The sequence below is a fragment of the Brachyhypopomus gauderio genome, chromosome 4, assembly GCF_052324685.1.
Source record: "Brachyhypopomus gauderio isolate BG-103 chromosome 4, BGAUD_0.2, whole genome shotgun sequence".
Taxonomy (NCBI): Eukaryota; Metazoa; Chordata; class Actinopteri; order Gymnotiformes; family Hypopomidae; genus Brachyhypopomus; species Brachyhypopomus gauderio.
Genome location: NC_135214.1, coordinates 17636651 through 17662338, shown reverse-complemented (window position 1 = coordinate 17662338; position 25688 = coordinate 17636651). Strand labels below are relative to the sequence as shown.

Here is a 25688-nt window from a genome sequence, read left to right as displayed (position 1 = left end):
TGCATTTGACCAAATAACGATCTCAATAATTGCTCCTTCAGCTAGTATAAGAATTGAAAGGTCTGTTTACATCCGTAAGACATTAATAGGACATTAATGACTTTTAAGTCACCGGGAAAGTCCATGTGGTGCTCAGAGTAGAGGCTCATTTCGTCCAATCAGCTTTGAGAGCGGAAGCACGTGAGTAAACAGGAAGTGCTTTTGCATTTCGCGGGTGAAGTGCGCAGAAATGGCGGGTAAGAAATATCGTGTTTTATATTACACGAAACAGGGCACTCGTTTTATATCATAACCAATAATGAAATTGTAGTATTTTGTGAACATTGTACGGTGGCTCATGACCGACGTTACTGGCTCGCGCCCTGAATAACGTTAAGCCGTGGCTGACGTAGACAGCTAGCTAGTTGGCTACAATGAAGTTAGCTAGCTAGCTAGGCTAGACGGCTAACAAGTGGACAAGTGCTAGTGCTCTAACTGACTAGTGCTGTAACGGACTCTAGTGCTGTAACGGACTCTAGTGCTGTAACGGACTCTAGTGCTGTAACGGACTCTAGTGCTCTAACTGACTCTAGTGATCTAACTGACTCTAGTGCTCTAACACTCCCCAGATATTACAGGTCCTAACGTGTAGCTAACCTCGGCGGTTCAGGCTGCTGCATTACACTGGGCTGTTGAACCGGTTACCAGGTGTATGTCCGCTCGCGCACTGGTCTGGACACACTGGTCCGCCTCGCGCACTGGTCTGGACACACTGGTCCGCCTCGCGCACTGGTCTGGACACACTGGTCCGCCTCGCGCACTGGTCTGGACACACTGGTCCGCCTCGCGCACTGGTCTGGACATGGTGCCACAGTGTTGCCCAATGAGGACCTATTCAGTTGCTTATTAGACCCCAGCGTCTGCAACCGTTACCCTCCTGGGTAGTTAACATCGGTTGGTTTGGGTCAAATGGGTAGGTAGGTTAGCTGGTTTTCCCTGGATAACCTTTGTTTGAATTGATGTAGCATAGCTAGGCTAGCTAGTGAACCAGCCTGGCAAATGACCATCGACCACTAGATTATCAGTCCGTAAACGTTTAGTAAGCAGCACTCACTTCATTCCTCTAAAAATGCCTTCTCGCAACACAACTCACTTTGTCTTGGTGGACTGGGTGTTTTTTTGTCCTGCAGAAATGAATGCAATGGAGAAGAAACTGGCAGAATATAAATGTGACACCAACGAAGCAATATGTTTAAAATTAGGTAAGATTTTTATTATTTTTATTGGATGCTATTGTGAAAGTGTCGTTATAAAGTGTGTATAGTATTAAAGGGCACATTTTTCTACATTTGTACTTGAGTGATACTGAAGTACACGGTGTGTAAACTGTTTTTGTTTTGGGGCAGTGCGTTTCCCGGAGGATATAGAGGATGAGAGCACAACCTTCCACCCTGAATATAGCCATCAACTGTTTGGCGATGAGTAAGTGCCTTCCAGTTAGAACTAGCTGAGTACTTTGAATTCAAGTCTTAAATGTAAGGATGGTATAATAATATAATAAGGATCGTATGGCAGTATTATATTGGGGAGTGTGACAAATACAGTAGTGTAGAAATGAGAATACACAGTGAATTCCTCGTCAAATGTTAATGGTCCGTGCTCCAATGGTTTTTGTACTTTTGGAGTATTACATGCATTGTGGTGTTTGTTGCTGTCGGCTTCGCAAAATGAATATAGGACATGGTAAAGTCTAATCATGTCAAAACATGGACCCAATATTTGACTTTGTGTGAGACAACCACCACGAAACTCCCATTTAACTGTCTGCAAATCAACATACTGTCAGTATTGTGCAACTCCCATCTTGTGTGTTATTTATTTACTTATTTATTTATTTGTTTAAAAGCTGTCAGGCACACTGTGTGCCGTCTAACGTATTGTTTAATTGTCCGACAGTGAAATAGCATTCGGATACAAAGGTCTTCAGATTCAGCTGTACTGCAGTGCTGGTAACCTAAGCATGCTGTTCAAAGTGAAGTACACGGCCAGAGTGACGGAGACGTTCGACTGTGTGGAGGTAGGACGCCAAGAACGTCCCAGAATGCTAGGCTGAAAGCACATCGCATGTCACTTACCATTTGTTTTGATTATTCAAAGGCTCTATGCCCCGATAGTCGAGGCTTGTATAATTGCGGGCCAGGGTTAAACGTAACTATGGCGAAGCGAGTTGTGGAGTAGCACCGTATGGGTAACACGGACTCTAGACTCGAGCTGTGAATGTGGTCTGTCCGTTCTCCACTGCATAAAAGCACCACTTGCCCTCCAGGTGTTCGAAACCTGTTATTGTTTCTCTTCAAACCTTGATCAATGCAGCACTAATGGTGCCCACAGGAGAGTGCGGTCAGCACCTGACTCGGGCCCAACCGCTACGCCGACAGTCGGCTGGCTGGGAATCTGGTCAGTTGGGGCAGAGAGGCGTGACAGCATTTGACAAGGTTGTTCAAATAAATGGAGATTACAGCAGTGGGGCTTTTTTGGTTCGTTCACTCGTCAACCACAGCACGGAAATGTAAACCCGTGTATGGTGGTTGTCAACTATAAAAATCCGAGATTGCCTTTCCTTAGCGAGTTTCAGTATTTATGATGCCCTAATCAGCATTAATAATGTTATCGTTGGGTGTGTTGATATATAGACGTCCTGTAATTATTTGTTACATGCCCCCACTTGTAACATTGGTGGATTTTCATCGAGGTATAACAGCATATAATTGTGAATTGGCTTGTTGCAAACTGTTGTTGTGCATAATATATTCATTGACCGCAATCTGAATTCATTAAGTTCACATTGCGCATATTTCCTTCGTTGAAGTGGATTTAGATCTCTTCTTTTAGCGGTGCTTCAAGTCGCCGGTGTGTCGTGGTGTGTCGCACAAGGCAGCGTTTTGGCGTGCCAGGCTGTCTTCTGTGGATCGCAATCCACACTAATCCATACCGAAGTCATACTGCATCCACGTCAGGATGGCTGCCATCAAAACCACCGATGACTAAAACTTCTCTCAGAAAAGGGCTTTGACATAAGAGCAACATAAGGTGCCCATTTGGAATAATGTCAGATGACATGGCATGGAGTGGATCTTATGTGAAAGGTAGTTTCTTTGTGGTATATTTGTACACAGTTCTTCTAAAAGAGGGTGCTGCTCATATTGAGGTACTTTTTACTTACAGAACAAGATGTTCTTTGATTAAAATGAAACCTTTTATGTAGGAATTAGATCCTACACTGGCCTTTACCTTTGTTGAGGTCTCTCCTGAAAAGATGATGTATTCCCAAATGAAGTAAACGCTCTAAAGACGCACTGTTGGTTAATATAGTGACCCAACAATGCACTCATTATATAGAAGATTGTGCAATTTGTAAATGTTGAATAGAAGAGAGCAGGGACAATCTGACTTGTTTGTACTTTTCTTTCTATGTGCATTCCCTGGTTCTCTTATTCCTCAGAAATGCAGTTGAACGACAACAATGGTGAAGGGTTTCTCAGCCGCAGGTGCAGTGCTTCCTGGCTCACGTTAGCCGCTGTCTGAAAGAGCAGGAATTAGCGGTGCGGCGCATTAGCCTTTTGTCGCGCGTTTTGTCCTCATCCTTCTTCATTTCCCTGTTTTGAATGCGGAGCAGCGAGAAGCTGCTACAGAACTAATGCCCATCACACGTCTAAATGGTGCCAAAGGCCTTGCTTAGCAACTTAATACAAAGTGTTCTCATGTCAATCCGCATGGAAATGGATACAATGCAAACATCGCAGCTGAAGGCACTGCGCATTCTGCTGAGTAAAAAATCCCAAAAGAGGCCAAGGAGGGTCTTTTGTCTGCCCGGGGCGGCCCTGAATAGCAGGGGCAAACTCGTTTGATTGAGTTCACTCGCCAGGCTTAGAGGAGAGGAGCCTATTATAGGTGCCTGCTTTTTTTTCTTTTTCTTCCGTGTGTGTGTGTGTGTGTGTGTTAAGGTTGAGATCAATTCATTAAATTTTATTGCCCGGTGAGAAGCAGGGACGCATTATTGTGGTGGGACTTCATCAAATATTCATGGTTTAAGATAAGTAGTAAATGTATTCAATTAAGTGGTCTTTCTGCCATGGTGGGGGGGGTTGGAGCTTGAAGGCCCGCTCGGCTGACAGTACTAATTGCCTAATGGTTCTCCTTTTTGTTCGACAAAAAATTGTATTCTTTCTTTTTTTAAATTTCACATGTGCTACGTCAATCATGGCTGAAGTATAGCCTAATGACAGAACAATAGGGTATTATTCTGTTGTGGCTCCATTTGGGTTGCACGCGAGGCCAGAGAGCATTTGGAGAAACGGAGTGGAGCTCGTCATGTAGCCTTCTACTGTTAACTTAATCAGTTAGCCTAATTATTCAGAATAAAGACCACATACAAACCTCTATTAAGGAGACTAGTTTTTTCCATTTATCAAACATTTATTGTACTGGTTTGTACAATATCACAAAGACTGCTCCTTTTGTGATGTTTTTGAGGCCTGTGTTTTTTGAATTGCTCTTAAATAAATTGGTCGTTCGGTCTTTAATGCGTCTTGTGCAGGATATAATTATTTCTGTAACTTTAACTCAACCCGTTTCACGCAGCTTGTCTTGTGTCCACAGCCTGATGACGTGGAGGGGAAGATCAGAACGATCATTCCCCTGGGCTTCTGCAGTAACACGGACGACTTCATCTCTCTCTTGGAGAAGGAAGCCAACTTCAAGCCTTTTGGTACCCTTTTGCACACCTATAAAGTTCACAATGTGGAAGCGGGAGCAGACCTCACTTACCAGATACACAAGGTACTAATGGCTGTTGCATGTGGGCTCACGGATGGTTGGGACCGTCCATGTCGGTGGGATCTAGGGGAGGTCTTTACATGCCTGCCTGTCTCACAGTACACACCCAGCTCTGATTTTGGACCTCTTCACCATCTTTGGGAATGTTTTGATGTGTTGATGTCAAGTTTTTCACCTGCTAAACAGTGTAATTACCCTGTACTGATTCCCCTACGTTGCTTTGGGCTTAGAAAATAAAACCTTGTTTTAAAAACTGCTTATGTCTGTTCAGGGCATAATATAATACTCTCTTATGATATTCCTGACCCTGGTTTTAATGGCATGGTGTAGTTGTCGTGTGTGCTCTGACAGATGGCCGTGAAACCAATGCAGAAGCTCAGATGTGCTTCTTCGCCCTGCAGGCCGACCTGTCGTGTCCAGGGTTCAGAGAGCACCACGAACGCCTCCAGACCTTCCTCATGTGGTTCATCGAGACCGCCAGTTTCATCGACGTCGATGACGATCGCTGGGACTTTTTCCTCGTGTGAGTCTTTAGACTGGAGCGGTCGCCTTAAGCTTCAGCTCATAGTTGCTGAATCCTACACTTTGAAGCGCACACCTTTTAAAGGCACGGTGGAGAGGGGGGGGGGGGGCTAGCAGGCCGTTTAGAGAACCCGGCTCTGGCCCGGTCAGGTGCAGTTCGCACACGCGCTTCTGCAGACCTTGTTACCACTTACCACAGTCCTTGCGACCAATCACCGGGCCTGTTTAATTATATTTCCCCCTGCGCGGAGGTGAACTGTTGATCTCACAAGAGTTCCTTTTGTGGTGTGTGTCTCTTTTCTTGTTCCGTCTTTATTTTTTTATTTTTTTTGGCAGTGCGAGGGGCTGAATTGAACGCCGTTGTCTTTTGAAACAGTGAATGGAATCTGTGGCGGCAGAAAAGGAGACTCCGCTAGTGTTTTCTTTGCTTTGGCACCTATTAAAGCTGACAATGGGAAAATGGACTAGAGAGATTTGAAGAGGCTAGATGCCTCCCTCTCTGGGCTCCTCTCTTCCCTAAGTTGCAGTTCGCCAATTAAGTGCATAATGCATTCACTCTCTCCAGCAGGTGCACAGACTGCAACTGGCCGGCTCTAGCATGCTCACACTGACCGTGGGCCGCCCAGCCAAAACAAGCAGGGTGGGGGGAGGGGGTCAGTCAGACTAGAGAAAGAGAGAGGGGTTGAAAGAGTGATAGAGGGTCCGGTGCATGGGAGTGTGCTTGTGATTGCTTGCCTTTGTGTTGTCTCTCTCTCTCTCTCTCTCTCTCTCTCTCTCTCTCTCTCTCTCTCTCTCTCTCTCTCTCTCTTTCTCCCTCTCTCTCCCACTCTCTGCAGTTTTGAGAAATACAATAAGGATGGGGGGACTCTCTACGCTACGGTTGGCTACATGACAGTGTATAATTACTACGTATACCCAGACAAAACCAGACCACGTGTGAGGTAATTACCAGGGGAAGCACGTGCCTTCTCTCTCTTTTATTCTTTGAAAAAAGGAAAAGAAAATTATACATCTCTGGCTCTCTTGTCCCTAAGTGCCCCAAATTACTGGCTTATATATCCTATAAGCCAACCCCCATTTGCGTATTATAAGGATGGCAAAGTCTGCAGCACCCACCAAAAAGCCCATTTTGAAAATCAGTGTAATATATTGATTGGCACAGCGTGGTAACATTTCATTATGATGGCCAAGTGAATGAAGGAAGATTATCTTTTGGTAGAGATTATACCAAGGGTAATGTTGGAGTAAAATAAAGCTGTCTGGACATGAATGTGTATTAAACAAAACATATTGTCATATCTGTATCAGGTCATGATTATGATCGTAAAATGTCCATTGTATCGTGTAAAGCTAAATTGGACGTGGTATTGTGGGAGGTTGGCGTATCTCCTGCCGCTGAGATGGAGAGAACCCTGAGGAACCCTCACCTCTAGTGCTTCAGGCTCCAGCTCTTCTGTCTGTGGCCTTCTTGAAGGTCTTCTTGAAGGAAGACTTGTCTTTTGATCTCTGTGTGTGTGTGTGTGTGTGTGTGTGTGTGTGTGTGACCTCCCTCTCTCTCTGCAGTCAGATGCTGGTCTTGCCTCCATTTCAGGGTGAAGGTCATGGAGCTCAGCTGCTGGAAACGGTCCACCGATTTTACTGCAACTCACCTAAAGTCCAAGACATCACAGGTGGGCATAGGGCACTTGGTGGTGTAGCGGGGGGGATGTACATTACCATTATCACATGGGCTGTTGTTGAGCATTCATTCATTCATTCACTGGATCATCTGAATGTGCGGCAGTCTGTTGGAAGCTAATTGAATGAGTCTGGGCAGTGGCTCTCATCGGTGTCTCCGTATTCCTCAGGTGTTTCAGACTTGCGTCTCCCCCTTTTCTCCCACAGCGCAGAGGAGATAACTGCCGTTCTTAGGCCGCCATGAGATGTCGTCTCGCGAGCTCAGAGCCTCCTTTCTCGAGGGCGCTCTGACTGCGAGCGGCAGTAATGTCTCTCCTGCGGGCGCTCTCTGGGCCGGCGCGTGGGGAAGTGGGAGGGCTGTATGCAAATTGCGGGCCGGTTGCTGCTGAAATGTGCGGGCCACATGCTGCTAGCCGAGGTCCGCTCGCACAATGGCATAATTATTGAGCCGTGTGTGTGTGTGTGTGGGGGGGGGGGGGGGGGGGGTTAACTTTTATTCAGAGCGCACACGCAGCTCCACTCCGCCGGGCCAGACCCACGACCCGCGTTCACACCACTTTCCCATGTTCTTTTTCCTGCTTCTGTTCTCACTCTCCTACCTTTGTGCTTCCTTCTCCGTCTGTCTCCTCACTTCTTCTCTTTCTGGTTGCTCGTCTCGCCACGGGTGTCTATTCTGTCCCCGCCGGCCGGGCCACCTGAGATGGACACAGTGCTGCAGTTTTTTGTCACCGACTAAACCCTCCGAGGTCAAACTCACCTCTGCCAACGTGGTGTAGCAGTTCTATGCCATTACAAGTTAAGAAATAAATAATACTGTTTACAGAAAATTAGATGTTAATTACAAAGAATAACTCCAAAGGGTTAAGAAAAGGATAGTTTTACAGCGCTGTCCAGGAAATAGCCAGAATGTGTCAGAATTTCCTGTGTGTGTTCGTGTATACATGTGTGTATGAGACCTGGTTCGATCAAACACCAGTTGCTGGCTTACAAAAGTAGCAAACAAAACGTCTTTTGGTGCGTCATTTTCAAACAAAATCCCAAAATGAAGAAAGGACACCTCCATACTTGAGGACCATGGTCTTCAGAGATTTATTTCCTGCAGCACACAAATTCAACAGACAAGCCCACAATAGACTGATAAAAGAAAATACAAAAGATTCATCCTCATGATTCAAGTAATTGATTACACCTGTTACTTCTTTAATAAGCTGTTTCTGAAATTCTACCTCCTCACCACAAGGGGCAGCATTCATACAATATGCACTTATATGTACAACATACCACAAAATTCTGCAATTGGTAACAATTACACAATAAACAGCAATTAATTGTCGTTATGACAAAAGCAAAAATCTGGCCCCTGTTTGTGTGCATGAATGTATTTTGCCTTTCTGTTGGCGTCAGTGTTGTAGTCAACATTCTTGTCGTGGTCAGCATGCGGTGCTACTTAACAGGGAAGCTGTCAGTTGAGCAGTAGTCCCGCCCCCTGGGGACAGCCGTAACCAGCCTGAAGCCCTGAGCCAATGTCGTGTGTGTGTGTGTGTGTGTGTGCGTGTGTGTGTGCGTGTGTGTGTGCGTGTGCGTGTGCGTGTGCGTGCGTGCCTGCGTGCGTGTTTGTGACCCTAGCCGAGGACCCATCTGAGAACTATGTGAAGCTGAGGGACTTTGTGCTGGTGAAGCTCTGTGTGGTCCTCCCCTCCTACTCCACGGAGAAGCTGGACCAAGGCTTCAGTGAGGAGATGGCTACAGAAGCCCGCGAGAAACTCAAGATCAACAAGGTGAGAGCTTCCTGCCGAGCTGCTGGTGTGTAGGCTTCAGCAGAAGAGTACGACCCTCCCACCATCCTGAGTGCACAACTGCACGTGGCTGGTGGCAGTACATTTGGTATCAGCACCAGCATCACTATCGAAAGGCCTGCGTGTGTATGGCTATGACTTTAGATTATTCCTGAAGGCCTAATTGTGACTAATGCCATTTAAAATAGGCTTGGCGAATTATCTTGTGATGACACAGAAGTATTTGTTACTAATACTTAGATACCAAAATACTTTTGTTCCTGTGTCATATGAATCACTATGGAAATGGGCACTTGAAATGCTTTTAACCCCTGTCACATTCATTTACACTTTTACACATTAATTAAGATCGTTTTCTTTTTCAAATGAAGCTAGGAGTTGTGGTGAATAATTAGTCCTGTCATACACAGATTTGACTTACATTGAAGCATGTTTTGCCCTGTTTGTAATAGGGTTGCAGCGGTAACCGGTTTTACGGTATACCACGGTATTAAAATACACGGTTATCATACCGTGTGCGTTTGCTTATTACCGGTAAAAAGCAAGCCAGCGGAGAAACTAACCCGCGCATGCGCAACTCCGCTCTGGTTCAGCTACTCAGCACAGCGGTGAGAATGGCAGAAAGCGTATCAGACTTAACAATTTTTTTAACAAAAAAAGCTAAACTAAAGTCAGCGGCGAAAATGACGTAATCGCGGTGGCTCCGCCCGTGCGCGAGGGTCTCACGCGCTGTCGATTCGCGAGGTCGTGCACCTCTCGAATTTTGTAACTTTGCGCGCGCCGCGACTCAGCGCAATGAACAAAGTCATGTTTGCAGGATTCATACACCTTTACAAGGTGGAATTAAAGCACTTGTACGTAACTTTAAAGGTCCGTTTCAATATCTCCCAGCACCTTAAACTTAATAAAGGTAAATATTTATACATATACTCGAAATAATTTGCTTTTTCATCACATTATTTAATGGTTGTTTATTTTCAAAACGCCCAATCTTAACGTCTTCACGTTTTCTCATGTTTCATCCTGGAATTACAAGAGGCTCGTATTTGTTACGTAATACGAGAGAACTGTGCGGAGTCGCGCTACGGTCACTAGTGAAAAGAATAAACCTAGCTTTTTATGGTCCTTGCTTTCACTGGATGTGAAAGACGCCATTAATTTACATGCGTTCATTTTCAAATTCTAACGTGCCTGTTTTTCATATGTTAAAACCAGACTCGGTGTGAAAGCCTTAAAATAGAAATCTCTATTGTGAGGGTCATGTCAGAAATAAATCATCTCTTTCTGCAGTATCTGGTTATATTCTAACTTGGCAGTACAACGGACGTTTACAACAGTTGTTGATCAGACACTGACCCAGGCTGAGTTTATCAGATATTAAATAATTTAAACTTAAATAATTGTACTGAAATCCATGATTTAGGTTTCTCTAATTTTGCAGTATTTATATAAACATGTTTACAGCTTATTTTTTTTTTAAGGAGGCATTTTGTATACAATAGTTCCAGGTTTCTACAATAAATAGTTAATTGAACAAAAAAAACTTGTTGTAATTTCTTTAAGGGTCAGTGTATCTTTTAATAATATACAAACTAACTGTGATACCGTGATAACCGTGATACCGCGGTATTTTCTGAGACGGTTATCATACCGTGAAAATTTCATACCGTTGCAACCCTAGTTTGTAATTTACAGTGGCCTTTCACTTATTTGCGACTTCCGTCATAATAAGGACACACACTCTCACACACACTCACACACTACTGGAAGCTTGCCATTAACTGTGAATGGAGGGGGGGTTTCCTTACACTGTACCCCCGTAGGACTTCTGTCTCTCTGCACTCAGGCCGCTATTTAACTGCTCCAATTACATCCCTGCACCCCCGTTTATTTCCCAGAATCCCCATGGCCCTGTTGTTTGTGAGTGATTATCACAGTCTGGTGCCTGTGGCATGACCAGGCAGAATGTCTGCTCCCATCCCAGGGAGCGTGGCTTAAAGCTGTGGTTCTTGACCTGCGTCTTATTCATGTCATTTTGTTGCTTTAACATGATTTTTGGAATTTGGACTTTTGCCTGCATGGAGTTGTTCGTAATGTTTGTGCGGTCACTTGTATTATTGCTCGTTGGCAGGCCTGTGTTCCTCCTCGCATGCTCAGATCTCAGTCCTCTTCCTCAGGATGGACGGAGGCTTGAATGCTCCTTGTGTCGGTGTGGTCTTGTGTGCAGAAACACGCCAGGCGGGTGTACGAGATCCTGCGTCTAAGAAACACGGACATGAGTGACGAGGTGAAAGCCAGGAAGTTCCGGCTGGAGGTGAAGAAGAGGCTGTTTGGGCCGTACAGGGTACGTGTGTGTGTATACGTGTTTATATATGTGTGTGTGTGTGTATATATATATATATATATATATGTGTGTGTGTGTGCGTGTATACGTGTGTGTATATATGTGTGTGTGTGTGCGTGTATACGTGTGTGTGTGTGTGTGTGTGCGCGTACTTGTGTGTGCGTGCGTGTGTGTGTACAAGAGAACAAGACTGCAGTGGTTTTAGGTTAACACAAGCAGCAATCTTGAGACACTGAGACAGCAATCTTGTGCATTACTGACTACGTTTTGGTTCTGAGACTTAACCGCTTGTTAACCGAAGTTCTGAGGATCCGTGCAGTAGTGGGTGAAGACTACCCGGGACGCGCACTTTGACCCCGATCCACAGCCGTTCTCCCACAGTGTAGCGGTGTCTCCAGCTTGTAGTGGCTGTCCATGTGTTGTCCTGTTGTCTCCATGTGTATGGAGGAGCTGTGATGGAGGAGCTGTGATGGAGGAGCTGTGATGGAGGAGCTGTGATGGAGGTGCTGTGATGGAGGTGCTGTGATGGAGGAGCTGTGATGGAGGTGCTGTGATGGAGGTGCTGTGATGGAGGTGCTGTGATGGAGGTGCTGTGATGGAGGAGCTGTGATGGAGGAGCTGTGATGGAGGTGCTGTGATGGAGGTGCTGTGATGGAGGTTCTATGATGGAGGTGCTGTGATGGAGGTTCTATGATGGAGGTTCTATGATGGAGGTGCTGTTATGGCTCCCCATGCAGTGTGTTCTGCAGGATTCTGATCTGCTCCAGTCTGCTGCTGTTAAGAATTTGCATCTCAATCAGAGAACCTGTTTCTGACAAGAAACCATTCTTTCTGATCGCGTAAACACAAACACTGCCTCTTTAACTCTTACATGAGCTCAGACTCTGAGTCTCACTTCTCCCTCAGTCTCACTCTCTTCTCCCTCAGTCTCTCGCTCTCATTTGACAGTATAGTTTCAAAACTCCAGCTGTGCTTTGATTTCTTACGGCCATACTGTGTGATTCTTTAAGTGTTTCGCTACGATACTCGCTCAGTATTTTCATACAGGAGCGTTCACTTAAATGACCGTTGTGTCCTTTTGAAGTCATGGAACATCCGTTGTCTTAACAGGCTGCTGTTTTGTTACATTATTAGGCATTCACAGCACAAAGTGTGTAGTTGCTGGTGGGCAGAGAGCGTTTGGTAATGTAGGTGTATGTGAAGCCGTGTGCGTTGTGCTGTTGTGTAAGTTAAACGCAAAACAGAAATACAGGCTCAGTACGGACTGCTGGATCCAGCTCCACAACCTCTCGCCATGATGTTAACCAGCCTAGAAACCCCTGACAGGAAAAAGGGGGACACAGAAGACATGGGGGTGGGGGTGGGGGTGATTGAAAAGGAAGTTGGAATTCCTCAGTAGAGGAGAATAGAGAGATCTGGAGACCAGATGCTCACACACACACACACACACACACACATGCATATGCACGCGCGTCTTCCCTCAGGTTATTAAGGGGGGTGTTGTGTAGTGTGTGTGCGCGTTTGCTGCACGCAGGTGGGAATGTAGCGTGTGGTTGTGTATGCTCTGTCTTGCATGTTTGTGAGCATGCGCATGCAAGTTTTGAGTGACGGAGAGGACGCGTTTCCACACACGTGTGCCACACGTGCTCCAGTGCTGCCAGCAATCACATCCGAGGCTCATCTTAAATGAAGGCTTTCTTTCCATTATTGTCCTTCCCGCTCTTTCTCTGAATGATCAGCTCACCTGATCACTTTTCACAGTGTGCTTTCATTTCTTAAATGCATCTACATGAAACTGCTCTTTGGTCTGTGGAGTCTACTTTTAATCTGGTCTGCGTTTAATTAAGGATCCAGGCCAATGGTTAGTGTTTGCAGCCTCACGCTCCACGGTCTCCTGTGACGTGTTTCTCCTGTTTTCACACGTGTAGAAGAACCAGCGTGAGCTTACAAAGATGCGTAAGTGCTTGCGTCCAGAGGAGCTGGCGTCCCACATCAGCCAGATGGACACGAGAATGCAGCATGAAGAACTGGAGAAGAGCTACCAAGACGTGCTGGGGGAGTACCGCAGAGTTCTGGACCGTCTGGCCCAAGCATGAAACCCTGCACTCTGTGGGGTAGATGACAGACCCAAAGGAGCTTTGGGTCTGTTTGAGACTGCTGTCGAGTGCTCACACACACACACGCACACACACACACAAACACACACACACACACACACACACCTGCCAACAACCGCTCCACCATGACCCAGCGTTGAGTGTAACACTGTGTTGTTGATGGGGTGGGGGGTGTGCATCTGAACACATCGCTGATGAGACCCTTACAGACCAGACCTCATCTGGAAAGTTTTCCTCTTTATGAATTATTTCTCTTTTTTCTTATTTCAGTGGTCAGGCTGTTTTCAATCTAAAGATGTGTGGGTTTTGAAGCACTGTAAAAAAAAAACAAAAAAAAAGGGAATAAATGTTTTGTATGTTGCTCGGTCGTGTTCTGTATTTGTTTATGAAGTCAAAATTTAATGTCTATTTCCTTATCAGTGCACAGACCTGCTTGTGGTATTTAGCTCTTCTATATTTTTACATTTTCACTCAGGGATGTCCATGTCCACTGGTTCCAGTTAAGGCCGGCCCAAATACCATTTTGCAAACTTCCACCACTAGTGTTTTCAACCTCGCGAATGAACTGAAATGTTCTGGGTGATCTTTGAAAGCCTTTAGTGTATGTAGCCTGCTGAGTAATGGATATCTTGAACTGCATCAAACTTCTTTTTACAGTGAGCGTTGTTCTCCCCATCCAGACGTGTCCCACACGGGTGTCTTCAGCATCTGGCTTTATTGGCTGTGTAGAAAGATGCTTTTGTGCTTCGCTATCGGTCACTTACAGGCTTTTCAACTTTTTTTGCTTTCCCATTTGCTGATGAAATGTATTATCATGTAGGAAACATTTCCTAAAGGTTTTATTTTAGACATGCTGTTGAAATTGTGATTCAAATGCTGATATCACAAACATCCCGAATTTTCAAATTGTTCTTGCCAGCCCGATGTGGTGTTAAATTTCTTGTAGGGACTAAAAAGCTAAATAAAATGAAGCCTTTGCTTGTTTTTACTGACCATTTAGTTTTCAGTTGGATTTGTTCCCCTGTTGTTACCAACATGGTTTAATTCAGAATAAACTTTTCAAATTTATTCAAAATAAACTTGCCTTTTTAGGCCTGCTTAAGATGTTTATTTTAAAATGAACTTTATTAAGAGTTATGAGCTCATGAAAATCCCTCTGAAATTAAAATAAACATTCACGTATGGTCATCTATTCCGTAGGCCTTATTAAGTCAGAATCAATTAATGTCTTGACCTTTTTCAAAGCCCTCCAGTGGCTGTTCCTTGTGATCGTGTGTGGTATTGTTTCCCTAATGACAGTTTTGACTTTAAACCCTCTTAGCCATTGCACGGGCCACTTATGCAGATTGTGCTGATGAATAGTCATCTCTGCTTCCGCTGTTTCCTCTCTGCAGTTAAAAAATTAAGCGCTCCATGTTAATTTTCATTTCCCCCCACCCTTCAGATGTATTAAGTAATGCCGTGATCTCTTGACCATCTCTGATATTAGTTCATCCACTCGTGTCTGTGTGCCTTCTGGTGCCTGTGCTTTAACAGTCAGTCATGTCTGTTAATGATCACGATTCATTGTGTTTTTGCGTGTGAATGGCTGCGTTGTGAATGTCACGGGGGCGTCTGCTGCTGTAGATCCATCAGCTCCGCTGCAGTGTCCTTGCATGCAAACGTCTCTTCGTAGGACCAGCAGTTGTGGAGCTCTGGCTAAAATGACATTTTTATGCCACAGTTAGACAGCCCTGGCTTGCCCTGATATTTCCTCATAATAAATCGAATCCATCAGCGGCTTTTTAATTGCAATCAGAATCAGCAGAGGGCAAAGGACATGGTGAACTAGCTGGGGCAGGAATACGCATTAGACCTGTGATCCTGTGGATTCTGTACGCTTGGAGGAGCTTAACTCTATCACATTACACACCTGTTCTCTCAGACAGCCTTTTCACAGGTGAAATGTTGAAAACGGGTGGGTGTCCGCGAGTGACTGATGGAAAATCACCATGTTCTGGGAAGGAATCGTTCAGCGGGCCGGCTAAACTGTAATATTGCTGTCCGACTATTGTAGGGTTCTCTCCCGCTACAAACCCCCCGGCTGGAGGTGGAGGTGCGCGGAGCTGGAGCGCGGCGTGACAGAGGCCAGCCTGCTCCACAATCAGGCGCCGTGACTGGGGTCTGCCGCCCTGGTCCTCAGAGCCTTTCCATTTATACCTCCTGGAAGAACAGTGGTCATCTCCAAATGACCCATCATATAAGGCCTGGGCTCTGTACAAACACAGGAGGTTGAATTACAGAGACTCCATTCTCTGTTCATGACTGGCAGGCCCTTGTGTTCACCCTGGGCTTCCGAGTCATGGTTGGGAACCGCAAGAAAGGATCCTCTTATTTTCATGGAAGATGAAAATTGTTTGCGCTGAGGGCTGAGGTGCATATAATGGTTCCAGTCAGTATTTAGCTGATTCCATTTGCCTGCTCTCCACATAGATTATGTGGATGCATATTTGATTTTAAATATGAAGATTTAGCAATGATTTTAAAAAAAAACTCATGTCTATAAAAATTCCTAATATCTACCAGTCAACCTTTAAAGTCTATAAATTTTAGACCAAGTAATTTTGGACTGTTTCCACTGCTACACTTGTCATGAAAGGTTCCCACAATGTAAAAGGCAGCTGACATTTTCTAATATTGTGGGGGAAAAGCCCGTGAAACATGGAGTTACAAAGCTTTCTTATTACTTTGACATGTATTTCTGGGTTCTGGACTGCACTGTTAATGTGGGTTTGAGATTTTGCATAGCAGGATATGTGAAGTATTTGACTGTTGATTGATTAGGTCTCTGTATTGTCTAGGGCACATACTGTACCATTCTCCATCCATACACATGATGCCTTACCTCTCATCTCAGTCTGGAATGAAGACTGGAAGTTTTAAAGCCTGGACCTTTAATTCTCTGGTTTCACTCGTCAAACGAGGCAATCCTCTGCCTCCCGTTACTGGCTGGCGCCTCCGCAGCCCTGGCTGGAGATAGTCACCGTTTGGCACTCGTCCCAGCCACGCTTCGGGAAGCCACGAACCTGATACATCTCCTCAGAATCTCTGCGTCGTACCCCAACAATTCCCAGAAGGGCCAGGAGAGGAGCAGACCGTACACCGCTGCTCCTGATCGTGTTCCCAGAGCATTGTCCGCTCCCCGCCCTCTCACATAGCTGAGGGACATAAGCCCTCCTCACAGTCACTTAACCAGACCTTCCCTTTTCATTCTTAATTGAGGCCTCCTTTGGATACCGTCTGACGCACTGACAAGCCAAACCCAAACACTTTAAAGGAAACCAGGTTTGACATCTTTTAATTGCGTGTGCCCAGAGTAGGCCGTGCGGGTTTTTCGGAGGGGGATGGCAGGTGAGATCAGGTGGACAGATAAGAAAGTCCGGTGAACTTCAGCTGGGAAGCAAGGAGAAAGGGAATGTGTTGACAGTTGAAGCCAACTGTCTGGGGACTGGTGGTAATGCTTCAAAGTGTGTAAACACACATCTCGTTTTCCTTAATCCAGGCGTTCACCCTGCTCAAATTGCATTTAAAGATGTGAAAGCATAACCACTGGTAACAGCCAACATACCCAACCAGTTCAAGGAGATAACGCCTTGCATGTGTTTAATCTGACTTGAGTTTCTCCTGCTGTTCATTGTGTATTTTAGGTGTTTGTAATAATTTGTTTTAAACCACATTATTTAATTTCCTAAACTAACTTTGACTCTAAACATTTTCACTAGTATTTTCACACAGTAAGAACTAAATGGTCATGGACTCGGATGTCTGTAAAGCCACTTTGTGACTTGTAAAAACCCAAATGTAAATAAATTGAACTTGATTGTTTAGTAAATAAACACAGTAAAAAAAAATCTGTAATTACTGAGCTATCCGTGGTGAAGCTCATGGAATAGGCTTGGTCTTATCTGCACATATTCTGACAAAGAATCTAAGATGCCAAAAATTGCCTGTGGATGAACTGACACTGCCATATTAAACCAATCAATGTACTCCAGCGGGTGCAGATAGAGCTATCCTACCCTAGACCCACTGGAACAGCTGAGCTGACACACATTTATATGGACTATATATCAAACATGTATTACAGCATGGACTGGTCACAAGTCTGGCCACCCAAAGAGGATGTGTTCTCTTTTCATTCTTGGTCCTCCCAAGGTTTTTTTTTTATTCATCCCAGGCGGGTTTCCTTGCCCCGCTCGTCATTGCCTCTCTGGTTATGGATCTAGACGCAGACGTTGTAAAAAAGCGCTATATTAATACATGTATTTTTGACTTTGACATTTCAAACACGTATTTACATTGCGCTACTGGCCCTGCAATGTCATCATTCACATGAAACTAATGTAGTGTAAATCTCACCAAGTCGCAGGTATTACCAGCCATTATGCAGTAGTCTCGAAAACCTTTTTTACACTGAAAATGTCAGAAGATTTTATCTAACGCTCAGAAAGCAACACAGGCAGATGTGCTTTTAATGAAAAATTGTGTTGGCTGTGAATTTCCGAGCGCCCTGATTTCCCATCTTCAGCAACAGTAGAAACTAAACAAACATGCCAAGCCCAGACCTTTGGGTGATTGCAGGTGCTGGTAATATGTCATGTCTTGCCACTGAACTTCAGCTCGAGTTCCCCCTGCTTTTTCCTTTCTAGCTAAGGCTAGTCCGGTTAAAGTAACAGCTGCGTATGATTTTGAATTTTATTTTGGCAGCGATAAAGGTTTTTCTTTCTTTTGTATTTTTTATGTAATGTTAATTTACGCGTTGGTGCACTGCAAAAATCACTTGTTCGCCTTGCACGTGGTTAGAATGATGGAGGCTGATGGAACAGTTGCACGCGCGTTTGTAGGCTGTATGGCGCGTGATGTATGGAGCTCGCGCTGGAACACAAACAGGTCCATCCTGAGTGGGGGCTCCATTAAGATCCAGTTACCAACTCCAAAAGGTGGCCGTGTTCCTGCCTGTCGGGCTTCTTAGGAGAAATATTTAAACTTTATTGTCATTCTCATCCGATGAGCTCGTTTGTTACATTTTTTTGCTTGTTTAACATTCACGTTTGCAAATTGACTCAACTGTTCATGGCCAGATGTTATTAACATGAAACGTATACCCGCCTGTAAAATACATGAGCCCACGGTTGCCTTTTAATGTAACAGGTACATGTTTCTCCTTATTTCAAACATGGTTAGAGCACAGTTGTGAGTGGCAGCTCTGTCTTTCTTAATGTCATTGGCCGGTTAAATGTTTCCGACAGTAAAGTACGATCCTCACTTTAACGCCATTAGCAGTCTCCTTTCGATTCTGTTTGAAATGAAATGTATTTGCATCTCGTCTACATCAAATCTACTACATCTAATCTAGAAACGAGACATTAATTTTCCCAATCTAATGTTATTGTATGCAGTGGTCCGGTACAGGGTACAATTAACCCATCCGAATTAGTCTGGAGTTTCGGAGAGGGGTGAAGAGAATGGTTAAATATTGCCATACATTGAAGCGGAGAGACGGCGAGGTAGAGTAACAGATGGACAGTCTGTCCAGTCTGTGAGTGTGTCCAGTGATAGCATCTCTGGAGGCAGACAGGATGTCTGTGTGTGATGTCAGGTGGAGGGTCTCTACAGGCTTCCGTAATTCAGACCACACATCAACCTCACTGTCAACAAGCCCTCGAATTATTGCTAATCCTTAATTTGAAGAGCTCGGCCATGGGCCATATGGTAATACTGCAACATGTCATCAAGAACTTCATAGTAAGTTTTAGTAACATACAAACACCTGTCTGCAGACCGTATTAGTTACCTTTAATGACGTTGATCATTTATATATAATTGCTATATAATGCAATATAGTTTTTTTTAATAGAAGAAGTTAAACCCACTGACTAACTTGTATTGAATAACTTGTATTACTTTTGCTGGAGATTACAGAGAGAACATAGACACAGTATACCTTTTGTGGAAGGATTTACTGGTACAAGCACCACTGTCAGACAGACATCACATGGACTATGGCATATGAGAGACTGAGATTCCTTGCATGTGTTTGCCAGTATTTCATAACCATCCTTGTTTTTGTAATTACTATTGATTTGCATAACCAATTAATTGTAAACCAGTGATCATTAAAATAGTCTTAACGTGGTTGATAATCCGTATCTTCTGGAGAAGCTTTTTGTTTGCTTTTTGGGCACATTTGGTACAATGTGCCTCAATAAAAATAACACAATGTGACAAATTGTGTCTCTGTTGGTGTTTCATCAGGGCGGCTTTCTCCACTCCATTCAATCTCTTGACCAAAATGTGCCTTCACATATCTTACTAAGGAGCTCGGTAGTCCATGATCAGATTTAAATATCACTGCCCAAAAGTTTGATCACATCCTGATTGAACACAAGAAAGAAATAGGGTGTCAGTGTATGTTAAATGGGCTGTGGGTTCGTAAGTAAATAGGAATGTTGCTTATGTGTAGGAGAGACAGGCTGACATTTCCCAGATGCAGGGAGCTAATTAGCCAAGAGTATTCCCTTGGTACTCAGTGTGTGAGAAACCAGTTGTGTGTGTGAGACAGAGACTAACCACCAGTGCACCACACGACTGCACACTTTTGGACCTGCCGTGTAGTGTTTATAATCCAAACACTACCATTCAATAAAAAACCCAAGAGTGTTATTCCAGAGAGAGACCGAAGGAGAAGAGAGTGGCTGTCCTTTTGATGGACAGATTCAAAACCAGCGTTGTTTGTGTGTGTTAGTTAGGGAAAATGAAGAAGGCTGTGTGTGTTCTTTAACTTTCTTCACTGCCCTCTCTCTGCCACAGGGATTAGCAGTTCTAAGTGGTCTTGTGATTATGGACAGGAAGGCTTCAACCTGCCATTTACTTGGGCCTTTTCTCAGTGTGACTCCCTCTCTTACCTTCTCTCTCTCTCTCTCTCTCTCTCTCTCTCTCTCTCTCTCTCTCTCTCTCTCTCTCTCTCTCTCTCTCTCTCTCTCTCTCTCTCTGTCCTCACTTCAGCCCTTGCCCATATTTCACGTCCTCCGTACTTTAATTAAGGGTCCATTCCAGTAGACACACATGTCTCTTTATCTCTCCATCTTTCTCTCCATCTCCCAGGCCCCTCCCTCTCTGCTGGGGTAACGCGTGCACCACAGAGCCGGGAGCAGAACCCCAGGTGTATGTTAGATGGTCACTTCAGTGTAACCCAGCGCTGACCCAGCTCCTCCGCCGCTGTGTAAGTGCAGTTCTGCTGCTCCTCAGTGGGCCGGGTTCATAACAAACGCACAGTGGCCTCCAGAAACCAAAGTACCGTTTAATATTATTGGGTTTTTTTGTTTGTTTTTTAAACTAGTGAATTTTTAAAACTAGTTTGTTATTACGTTAACTTATTATAACTTTGTATGTTTATTTGTTTTATGCTCCTTCTACGTTAGAGTTAGAGTTAGTAGCATTGGATGCAATAAGACCAAATTCAAGCTGTGCAGGAGAGAAAATCTCCGTGGGAACGAGGTTTCCTAGCAACAGCTAAGTCAGCTTACAACGTTGGACCACCAATTCATACTCTGATCCTCTGCTTTAGTGGAAGTGCACAATATTTGCTCAGAGGCTTGCCATGTTGTGGTTTTGGTCCACATTTATCACACTTTTGTTTACACAGGAAAACCTGCAATTATTGCATCAGGAAACTTAAACAGCTCCTTAACCCATATGGCTATTGCAAAGATCTTTGGAATTGTCTGTAAGTCACTGGCACCTTGCCCAAAATCCTAATTTGCACAAATTTGTCACAAGTTGTTGTGGAGTATGGTGTAGGTCTCTGTTCCGGTTTGTTGGAAACAGGAAAGACAGCACAGAAAAGGAAATGATCCGGACCCCCGTGTTCCGGTATTTTGTGGCCTACCATGAAGGTGGAAGCAGTTCGATCTCTCCCCTTTCCCCCTTCTTTCTCTCCTCTCTCTCTTTCTGTCTCTGTGTCTATCGTTCTCTCTCTGTCTTTCACACACACACACACACACACACACTCTTTCTCTCAGTGTGCTGGCTCTTGTCCAGACATCACTGCTCTGATGGAGAGGTCAGCACAGGGCAAAGCTGACCTGGTTTCTGCATGCTGAATGTTGTTATTATTAGAGTGCTGTGCCCCCTGGCCAGCCTGTCGTCTCAGTGAGAGGAGGAAGCACAGAGGGCCTCTGGTTCCTGGTGCTGGCCAACAGCTGTGCAGGCTTCAAGATGTGTGGGACCTCCCCCACCAGCCCCCACCTCCACCCACCGCCCCCAGGAGAGACCTGTCCCCGCTCCGGGGGGAGCTGCAGCCTCTGGGCCAAGTTGTATTTAATACTGAGGCAGACCGTGTTTCTCTGAGCCTGATAGCCATTGGACATGAACTTGGAAAATCAAGGCCGAACACGTTGTCCTTCAGAAGTGTGTTTGGATTCAGGGTTTGGTCTTGTTTTGGACCGGTTGCATCAGGAAATTTCACGTCCTCAGGGATGCATGATAGTGAATGCAAGAAAATATCACGCTCGACCTGGAAATGCTGAGAAGAGGACTTGTGCTTTGTTGATTTTTTTAAACCCCCCCTCCAAAACCCACATGACTACAACTTGCCAACCAAAATTAATCTCTATCCCACTCTTCAAAATGGCTCATGTAAATCTCCCTGAGCCTGTGTTTTCGTACAATGATGGGTTCTACCTTAATCATGCTATCTAAGTTCCTTCTGTTCCTGGCAGACAGGCCGGGGGGGGGGGGGGAGAAGGGAGGTCCTTCACCGCTGTGTAAATAGGTTTGTAAATTGCGCATGCCCTTTGACTGAGGCTGTAATTGCGTGCTTCTTGGAGTATTTTGCTTGGCTGAAGGGGAGGTTAACCCCTGAACACTGCAGACTCGCTCACACCACTCCGGGTCCCGTGGAGGCTCCTCAAAGCTCTGTTTGTTCCCCAGTCCTGTGTGGCCCCGATAGGTTCAGGCTGTTCCGCGTCCGGTCAACAGCTCGTTTCGAGGTTTCGTCTTCAGGTGGAGGAGCGGGATTGTCCTCGCGGGACGCACGGCTGGGATATTACCCAACGATGTGAAGAGCGGCTGTACCCACAAGTCCTTGCGCTCAGTTGACAGGGGTCAGTGTAGCCTCTCCCATTACCATGTGAGAGAGCACCACACTCTTAGTGTGCACTACTAAAGCACCCTTAGCTGACCTGAACCTTTTATGTTGGACTGAAGTGGTTTGCTGCATCTGGCATCCCTTTATCTTTGGTCAGCTTTGATCTGGGTGTTCTTTGCTATTTAGGAGTCACTCCTTTACATGCAAAACAGTGACATAAGTTTAATATTCCTTATGCTATCTCATAATATTCTCTTGGCTTTTCTCACCACATTATTCTCATGTAAGGTATGCAGCCATGTGTAAAACAAATGTTTAGCTGTTTAAGATATTGTGGTGTTCCATTTAAAGGGATTTTGCGATGAAGGAATGGTCTTCTAATGTACTACTATGCCGTTTAAAGAACATTTTCCAGCAACGCCAACTCTGACCTTACAACTTGTCGTGCAAAGACGAGAACCTGGTATTTGCCCTTGGTTTTCCTCATAAAGCTATGTGATATTTATATACAAACCGTCATGTACTTCCAGAGACCCTGGGGCACGCTGGCAGCACTGTGAGCCTGGGTCAGTTAGGGGCAGAGGAGAGGCTGTGAGCACTGGTGTGATGGATAGTGCGGCCTTGTGAAATGGTGTGTGAAGATAATGCTTGTTCTGGAGTTGCCGCACTGATGTTGACTCTCTGTTTCCCATATTGCTCTCTCAGCCTGTTCCCATATGCTGGTGAGCCTCACGCGCCCTCTCATATGATATGCACAGAGGAAAAAACAAAACAAGACAAATGAAATTTCCTCTCCCTCTTCCTCCCCCCTCGCTCTTTCTCTCTTTCACAGTCTGATGAAATTGCCTGTAAAGATTAAGTCTGAAGTCATGGCAACATTTATTTTTTTTAAATCAGCCCTAGCCTTACTCTACGCTGTTCCTCTCAGCTTCATCCATGGACTACTGACCCGCTCACTCAATTTTTAGTACTTAAATATTTTAGTACTCATCTTTTAGTATTCATCTCTTCAGGAATTACTAACCAAGAACATCAGGTAGATGTAGATAGCAGGGAGGCAGACTAAACATTTGAACATGGGAGTTGTTAATGCTTAACTTGGAATACATGCCTCGACTATGAATCACTACAACATCCTGTTACTACAAAAGGCCTGAGTCATATTTACTGCTAGCACATCTACCAGAACTTTCATCTCCTTCCTGTCTTCTTCCTACTACATAAGCACGAACTGCAGTATTTACATTTTTTGGTAAAAACCGGTACATAAACCAAGCATACCAGGAATGCCACATATTAACTTACTCTGTGCAGCTTTTGCGCTTTCTGAGTTGTTTCTCCTCATTTAGAATTGTGTAGAATTGTGTTCTCAATAGAATTGAGAAACAAACTGCTTTCTATCAGGCAACCAGGATTTATTAACTTCATTTTGTGAATAAAGTCAAAAGGACAGGTTCAGTGTTACCCAGTAAAGTCAGTGAAAGCTGAACCGAAGCATCCAGTTGTTCTTCTAGTCAGCCAGAACCAAACTGAAACCGAACCAAAACCGAATAAAAACCAAACCAAAACCAAACCCCACTGACCCCCTCAATTTCTGCCCCCATATCAGAACCTCTATCACTCCTACCTACCCCACCCCACCCAACCTCTCACTCTCCGCCCCCACATCACAACCTCCATCACAGCTAACTACATCACCCCACCCCCACATTCTCTGCCCCTACATAGCAAACTCCATCTCTGCTTGCAGTTGGACCCAATGGTGATCTCTCCCCTAACAGCTCATCTCCACCTCTCCACCATGTCCCATGGTGCAACATCCTTTGCACTCAACCATAGTATATAAAGTATATAACCATATATAGCCAAAGCAGCCTCTATATTATTATCTTCGTTTAGTGGTTTTCTTGTTTTGCCATAAACTTTGCTTTAATTATTATATTAGTGCTTTTTAACCTGGATTACAGTAAGCTTATTCTGTTTAAATGCAATTTTGCTACTATTCATGTGCTACTTAATCAAAATATTTATATACAACTTTCCAGAAAGCTATTATTAATATTATTATTATCATCATCATCATCATCATCATCTATTATTGTTGTACCTATTACTGTGACGATGCGCGCAGGGCGACGGACGAGGCACAGAGTCCAATGGTTCGCACAAACGTCACTTTATTTAACATACAAACAGCACAGACAGCGCACATATAACATTTAAACATTAAGTGCGGATTGACTCAAACAAAGACGAGCACGGGACACTGCACGAACGCACATTAAATAGACAGACCACATAATCCCCGAGTGATGACGAGACGAGCCACAGATGAGACTGATGAACACGCTCAGACACAACCACACCCACAAAGATAAGCAGACGCAGACGACTAGACGTAGACGACATAAACACACGCTCAAAGGGGAGGGGTCAGGGGATGTACCTTGACAATTACAAAACTGAATCAGAAGTAAAATACTCTCTTAGCTTATACTTTTCTGCATAATGTCTCGTACGTTGTTTTACATACATCATTTTGTAGAACCTCTAAAGTAAAAAATACTCAAATTTGTACAATGACAATACAAAATATTATTAAAAATATAAATATTCATGAGCATTGAATTGAATTGTATAAGGGGCGTGTGCATGGCCACTGGAGAGTGGTGCTCAATAGGTGGAGATGTGGGGGTTCTGGTCTTTACTGGTCCCTACTGTAGCAACAGCTGTGTAATCAAGACCTACCTGAGTGGAAGAACTTCCCTCTCTCCATCAAATCAGTGTGTGTGTGTGTGTGTATTTGATGCGAGAAGGCAGGATATTGGCAAGATGGTGGGATACTGATGGACTGGCTGTATGCAGGCTGCTGTAGACCTGGTTGATTCATTCAGTGCGCAGATATTGGGGTTGAGGAGAGCCACATGCAACAGGTCTGAAGGATGAAAACACACACACACACACACACACACACACATCAGGACCCCCACATGTATATTCACACTGTAGTTCAGGATGGATTAGTGATGAATGCACGAACCTAATCAGTGAAAATTCTAGGAGAGCACTAGTGAACTGGCCTGGCGACCAGACAGAAGGCAAATCTGTGTTCCTGTCCTGAAAGCACCTCTCATCATCGATTCCTTAGGCTGCCTGATGTGAGTAAATACCACTAGAGCTCTGGCGAAGTGGCGCCCCTCTGGGTGAGCGTGTGAATGTATTCAGAGAGACTTCCTCTCTGTATGAGAGAATGGCTGTGCAGCCAGTGTGTGTAGCTGGAGTTCCTGCTG

At 44.7% G+C, this 25688-nt stretch overlaps 1 protein-coding gene across 2 annotated transcripts; it reads left to right on the top strand.

The window, feature by feature from the left end:
* Positions 1-98: 98 nt before the first annotated feature.
* On the top strand, positions 99-13632 carry hat1 (histone acetyltransferase 1). Of its 2 annotated transcripts, none has more exons than XM_077002782.1 (11): positions 99-236; positions 1170-1241; positions 1386-1461; positions 1936-2056; positions 4639-4818; positions 5217-5338; positions 6174-6278; positions 6901-7007; positions 8641-8792; positions 11038-11154; positions 13083-13632. In XM_077002782.1, exons 1-11 carry the CDS (start codon positions 230-232, stop codon positions 13248-13250), a joined length of 1227 nt encoding a protein of 408 aa, XP_076858897.1. In that variant the 5' UTR covers positions 99-229; the 3' UTR covers positions 13251-13632. The 2 variants fall into 2 exon arrangements, with proteins under 2 accessions (XP_076858897.1, XP_076858898.1); XM_077002783.1 differs by having other exon boundaries at positions 156-180.
* Positions 13633-25688: the final 12056 nt, after the last annotated feature.

Excerpts from the sequence above, each read along its gene's own strand:
- hat1 (XM_077002782.1), top strand. Across the intron at positions 6,279-6,900 it reads AAAACCAGACCACGTGTGAG|TCAGATGCTGGTCTTGCCTC; the intron begins GTAATTACCAGG and ends CTCTCTCTGCAG. Across the intron at positions 11,155-13,082 it reads GGCTGTTTGGGCCGTACAGG|AAGAACCAGCGTGAGCTTAC; the intron begins GTACGTGTGTGT and ends TCACACGTGTAG.